The sequence below is a fragment of the Aquila chrysaetos genome, chromosome 2, assembly GCF_900496995.4.
Source record: "Aquila chrysaetos chrysaetos chromosome 2, bAquChr1.4, whole genome shotgun sequence".
NCBI classification, from domain to species: Eukaryota; Metazoa; Chordata; class Aves; order Accipitriformes; family Accipitridae; genus Aquila; species Aquila chrysaetos.
Genome location: NC_044005.1, coordinates 12,053,861 through 12,060,373, shown reverse-complemented (window position 1 = coordinate 12,060,373; position 6,513 = coordinate 12,053,861). Strand labels below are relative to the sequence as shown.

At 41.2% G+C, this 6,513-nt stretch overlaps 1 protein-coding gene across 1 annotated transcript; it reads right to left on the bottom strand.

Annotated features, from left to right (window-relative positions):
• Positions 1 to 976: 976 nt before the first annotated feature.
• ATP5MJ (ATP synthase membrane subunit j) lies at positions 977 to 4,922 on the bottom strand. Its single transcript, XM_030031604.1, has 4 exons — positions 4,802 to 4,922; positions 3,051 to 3,174; positions 2,060 to 2,080; positions 977 to 1,175 (listed from the first exon to the last, which is right to left on the bottom strand). Exons 2-4 carry the CDS (start codon positions 3,172 to 3,174, stop codon positions 1,150 to 1,152), a joined length of 171 nt encoding a protein of 56 aa, XP_029887464.1. The 5' UTR covers positions 4,802 to 4,922; the 3' UTR covers positions 977 to 1,149.
• Positions 4,923 to 6,513: the final 1,591 nt, after the last annotated feature.

Below are 6,513 nucleotides of genomic sequence, written 5' to 3'. Positions count from 1 at the left end.
TAAAATGACTTAAGCCTCTTAAATCTTCTCAAAAGCAGATTAGGCTAAATTTAAACAAAACATGACATGAAGTCCAGTTTTGGTTTTATACACTATGTATCCTTGGTACTGAATTCAGTATGTACAGTTCCAAAAACTGATTTTTGTAAGATAGTATAGGTTCCTAGAGTCTCCAAAGTACAATACTAGCTATGGAGTTATTTTAACAGCTATCTGCAAAACCCACTAATGACCCATCCTAGTCATACATATATTACTTCTAATTTATCAGGAAAATTCTTTGAAGTCAGTTAAATGTTTGTTTATGCTCGTATTAACTGCTGCCACAGTGCGTGATTTCGTTATTCCCTTTAAATTCTGAGATTTTCATAAGCTCAAATGGCAGATGAGGGCCCATGTACTATCAATTTTCTCATACAATATGCACACATTATTACTTACTCCTTTGCAAAATTTGTGACTAAAGGAAGAGCCCTTCAGAATAATTCTTTAGCTCTACTGAATATGAAGGACAAAAGAAGATAGTTGCCAATAATGTACTTTTTAAAAACCTCTGTAAATATTTTGCATTGTGTTTTAATAACAATACAGCTTTTGCTTTTAAATCTTGCAGAACTAAGAACTCTTCAAAAAAAGTAAGGCTTTAAAAACAACTTTTTGTACCCTTAATTATTGTACTGCAAGTTGACAAAAAGCTGAGAATTAAGTCCTCACACTTGGCATACTATTAAATAACATTTTAGAAGGAAATGGAGTATTTCAAAAGTTCTAGCCAAAAAAAGATATAATTAGGGGGAAAAAAAAAAGAGGCTTAATGCTATTGTAAGAAATACTGGCTAATTCTATTAAGAAGTTTAGTTACAGAAAGTTGGTCTTTTTGAAAGTACTATTGAAAAAGTTTAACATGGAACTTGGAAGAACTGTAGAAAACAAAATGTCCATATTCTAAAAATTAGGTTAACAATACACTCCAGCATACTTTGTCCAACATGTTTAATTTGTTGTTGCTCACTGGATTTATTCTTTCTCTAATTACAGCAGATGGATCAGGTACAGTTTTAGAATTGACTTCCCTATGGCTGTAACTTGCTTCATTTACAGTAAAGATGACGAACCACCAAATTCATACTCCAAGAAGAGAAGGTGTCTTTAATGATGGCCAGCACCAGAGGACTCTGAAACAAAGACACAATTTAGACTGTTCAAACAGTAGAGCAAATCAACTCAGGAACATAGCTCAGAACCTAGAACAGACAACTGTATCTACACCTGAGCAAAAGAACCGGCAGATTCAGCTGCCCTGTCAAATAAAACAAAACCCTGAAACTACATACATAAACTTGGCCAATACTAAAAATCCTCTTTTGCAAGTTTTAAAAGCACGATCATAGGCAAACATCCATTCTTCCTCAGTTTTGGTATGGTTCTTTCTAAGTTAAAGTTTATGCTATTATCCTTAAGTCTACTGGACAGTATTTTCACTAATTACACATTTTAAAATGTAAATAATGTTTGCATATACAAAGTCAACTGGGAGCAAATGGGCTATCAAGGTGCAGAAAGTTAACTGAGATTGAGCAGCTCATGATAAACTAAATTCCAATGTGATGTCAGAAGAAACTGTCCGTAAATATCTGAACACTACTTTATAGAGGATATAAAAATACAAATTAAAAATACAAGTTTAAACTTCTTAGTTTCTTAACAGCTAAAATAGAAGCTACTCTTGAGATCATGCTGATTTTAGTAATTCCATTAAATGGTGGTTACTATTATTTAAAAGAATTCCTCCCCTCCACAATCAAGGCACACAACTTCCATTCTACTTCTGAAACCTATGCAAAGGACAACTTAAGACAAGAGGTAGCATCTGTGCAGATTCACAGATGTTTCTAGGTTATAAAACCATCAATACAATGCAAACTACATATTTTGAAGTAGTCTTTAAACATTTTCTAAATCCATAACTTAAACCCCAAACTTATGTAAAATATGCTGAGCTCATTTTTATGGCACTCATTTAAAAAATACAACAGAGTATTAGATATTTAATACTTACTATCTGCCACTGCTTTTTTGCCTGGGAAAAAAAAGAAAAGAAAAAACAAGCTGAACAATGACAGTGTAAAAAAATACTTCCTATTTATTTTTTGCAGATAAACTTCAATTAGATTATAATACTTATGATTTGCTAACTTAGTTTGAACAAGGTTTAAACTTTCCATGGTACATGTCAGTAAATGTTGTCTTGATTTTTTAAAAGTTGTTTGTTTTTAATTAACCAAGACTCCAAGCATTTAGAAATTGTACCCATCAAGACTCCTACTGTAATTCAAAAGAAACGTATAAAGAATGGTACTGTTGTACATAATATATGGATATACATACACACAACATACAGATGTAAACTGAAGCGCTAAGAATACAGTTTGCTTTAAAATCTTCCCTTGTAAGTAAAATAGCTTATTTTACATTCCCATTGTAATTGTTCTCTTAAAATATGGATTCACAGTGATCAGACAAAAATAGATGGAAAACATTCTTCACAAGGAAGACAGTCATAAGAGGTTGTGCAATCTACACCCTTGGAAATATTTATTTGAATTATGAAAAAGCTTTTAAAAACCTGTATTTTTTTGCACACCTTGAGCAAAAACTCAAAAATATAAGGATTGTAAAAAAACTTCTAATCAAAATATGTTCTAGTTCAGAACAGTCTTAATTCCCCTTCAGGACAAATCTACAGGAGAAACCTCTGGCTATATGTTGCAAGTTAGATGCGTGTTTTTAAAACCAATTCCTATGTTACCTAATCTTCATAATGTAGGCAGAGTTAAACTGGTATTTGAGTATTTTTGTTAGTATAACCTTCTACACTGAGCATATTAAAACTTGTAAATTTTATGGCAAAGACCTGGCCTTAAGTAAGAGTGTTCATTTCTTATTTGCTCAATATTTTCAATGACTGATTTCTAACCGTTAAGGATATTCTTACCTATAAACCTTATCTATAAAGTAACAGCTAATGAAGACTATAATGTGTAACTTACCACCATATGAAATTTTGTAATAGACATAAGCTGTTAATGCTACACCAACCCATATTTCTTGATACACGGTTGTGAAGTAGAATTTCATGGCTCTCAGTGACTTTGGAAGCATGGTCTGCACCATCTGAAAAGTATAAGAAGTTTTACAATGGTTAGTTTTGCAACTGTATTCTTACCTGCTATGTTTTTAATATATATACACAGATATACGTATTTATATATATACACACTCCTGATATATATCAGCAGCAGTTTACAGGTTAAAAAAAAAAAAATCCCCAAACATGCAGAAGTACTTATTCCAAAGCAAAGCAATAAAAATTCAGAGTTAAGGTTACTATTTATGGGCTAAGACAATAAAAAATAATAAATTACAGCTGATGAAAGGGTTCAAAGATGACTCAATAGAGCATTTACAGAGCAGCAATAGCTAGGCTCCTCTCTCCCTATCAGTGACAGCTCTTTTTAATGTTTCCAAATTGTCTCAGGAGGAAAGTCTCATTCCAGACAAGCTAGAGGCTCCTTCCTTGCACTACCAAGTTAGTTTCCCTCCCTCCCCCACAGCTAAGATGTCTCTCCCAACATGGTAATTTCTACTCAAAATAGCAAAATAAATGTTAAGCTACTGACTTCATTATTTATTATGAATATTTTATTTTCAAAGTATGCCCCAAGAGCAAGAAGCCTATTGATGTTTTTCTCTTTTCTATACAGCTTTGTTAGACAAACAGAAAACTGCAAGATGTTTTAAAATAAAGCTTACCCTATCTCCCATACAACACGTCAGTACAAACCTGCACCACATTGCACTGAAATATTACGTGTTATACTGTCTTACATACAGCACTTCACCCCAATAAAGTCACTATTTACACTTATTACAACCCAATAAAGTCAACTATGTACACACATAGATGGTATCTGGTAAATCAGAGTCCCAGGAAACAAAAGCAGATTTAAACTTCTATGAGGTGATACTTACTCACTTATTTGCCATTACTAAATGTAAAGCATCCTTTGGCAAGCATCAAAGAGAAAAGGATGCATGGGTAGCCAATGCCAAAACAACTGGAAAAATCTAGGTAATTCTTCAAAAATGAAAGCATTTTCATGGTAATCAATGTGTAATTATAGATAAACCCACGTGTATCTTTATCTGTTTATGAACAGACATTTCAATCAAATTTATTATTGTGGACATTTCCAGAAACAGTGTTGTGCTTTCAACAGTACTATTAAGAACACTGCAACTGCCCCAAAGTTTCCAGTATTTGTAGTTTCAGATGAACAGTACCATAATAGCAGTCATTCTGCTATAACAGAATATCAAGACATACTAACAAACAAGGAGGCTGAGCAGAAAGGAAGGAAAGGATTTTCCCACCGCTACGCAGAGAACAAGCAATATTATTTCCAATTAACACCCTGCTAAAACCCGGCAGAGGCCTTTCCCCAAGGCCTCGGCGGGGGCGACGTCGTTGTGGCCTTTTTTCCGAAATCTATCCGGAACAACGCCGTATTTGCTTTCTCACAGACCTCCCCGCCACGACCCCACCTCAGCCCTGGGGACCTCACCCACAGCCCCATCCGCACGGGGCGGGGGGGAGGTGGGTAACGGCAGAGCTCGAGCGCCGATGGCCGACGCCTTCCCCCGTCCCCCCTTTTCCCCAGGCTGAACCAAACTGCCTCCCTGAGACACCCCGAGCGATGCCTGCCAACAACCGGCGGGGCTCGCCTGGGCCGAAACCCACCGTTACAGCCGGGAGCGCGCGGCCCGCCAGCGAAGGTCACCGAGCAGGGACGGACTCCGCTACCGCCGCGGGGGATGCTGGGAAAGGAGGCGCCACCGAGGGAAGACAGCGCACCAAGAGAGGCGCCGCCGCCGCGCAGCGCCCCCTACGGCGGCGGAGGACGAGAGCGCCCTCCCCTGCCCCGCGGCCGCGCCCGACGCCCTGGAGCGCGCGGCGGAAGCAGCGGCAGCCGCCGCCGCCTCGCTCCACGTACCGAGTCCCGTCGTTACCGAAATCCGGAATATAACTCCTTAACACCAATGTGAAGTTAAGAAGCAGGCACTTCGTTTCTTGCAGCGCTGGGGACACGGGGGATCACTCCTCCAAAGGCGTGTCCGACTTAGTATCAAAATCCATCCGTTCTTATAGACTTTTTCTGTCGGGTCATTTTTGCATAAGTTCTTTACATAAAAATGCATACTATGCTCGCTCTTAAATGTAACCTTTATAATGATTAGTCCTTTGATTATATAACCTTATCAATATTCTTATTTAAAAACAATCATTGGTCAATTTCACTTAGCTCTACTGATTGGAATCTTGAATACTCAGATCGAGATGGGAAAGGGTAATGGGAAGGGTAAGGGGGTTTCCAAGCAGCGTAAGTCCGTGACGGTTTCCTTAGTTTCTTAAACCAAAACATAGAAAAAACAGTAACTTCCTGGTGAGGTTTCCATGGTTAGCTATTTCAAACTTTAACAATATTAAGGTTCCTACAGCCACACGTAACACAGTTCCTGAAGTTTCTATGGCTACAATTCAAACTTAACAATCCTATACATTATGCTTCACAGTTTTACTTCTTAATCAAACCTAACTCTTCTACGTGATTAAATTTTGATTTATCAGAATATCTGCAACACCATCACGTCCCTGCACCCCCTCAGCCGCTCCGCGGCCTTGCCGGGCCCTCACAGAGTTCATGTAGAAATCCAGACGCAGTCCCAGGGTCCCTCTCACCCCAGCGTTTCACCCTATCCGCACCTCACTCCTCCTACCCGAGAAGGGAACACGGCAAGTCCAACGCCAGGACAATGCCAGGAAGAGCCTGCCGAGTCTTTCTGTAGCGTGTCCCTTATAGATAGCTTGTCCTGGCGGACCGGCAGGCACCCGCTGCGCCAGGTTCAGGAGGGCTGACGCATCTACGTGCCTGTAGGCCACTTCCTCCAGGTGACACAAAGCCTGGGATTCCAGAGCAGCTCTCGGCCATTGTTCTGTGGGTGTGAGGGGGGAAACTGACTGCCCCGCGCCCCTCCTGGCCGAGGAGGGAGGGAGCCTTATCCCGGGAAAAGCACAGGAGGGAGCCGGCGGGGCGGGTGGCCCAGCTTGCCGCTCGGGAGCCTGCCCGCCAACGAAAGCGGCGGCCCCCCCTCAGCTGTGGCTACAGCAGGAGGTGCCTGGCCCTTGGGTCACGTGCCAGGGGCGGGGCCGGGCCGAGGGCGGGAAGAGGGGCGGTGTAGGCGCGCGGTGGGAGTCGGGGTGCGAGGCACGGGCCGCGTGTAGCCGCCATCATGCTGCGGCAGCTCACCGCGGAGCAGATCAGGGACTGGTTCACCATCGGGAAAGCCGTGACCGCCGTCGAGTTCTTGGGCGAGGAGGCGCAGGCCGGCGCCCCGCGCAGTCCCCCGTGGCGCCCCCCCGGCCCCCTCGCCGCACGGGAGCCGTTAACGGCT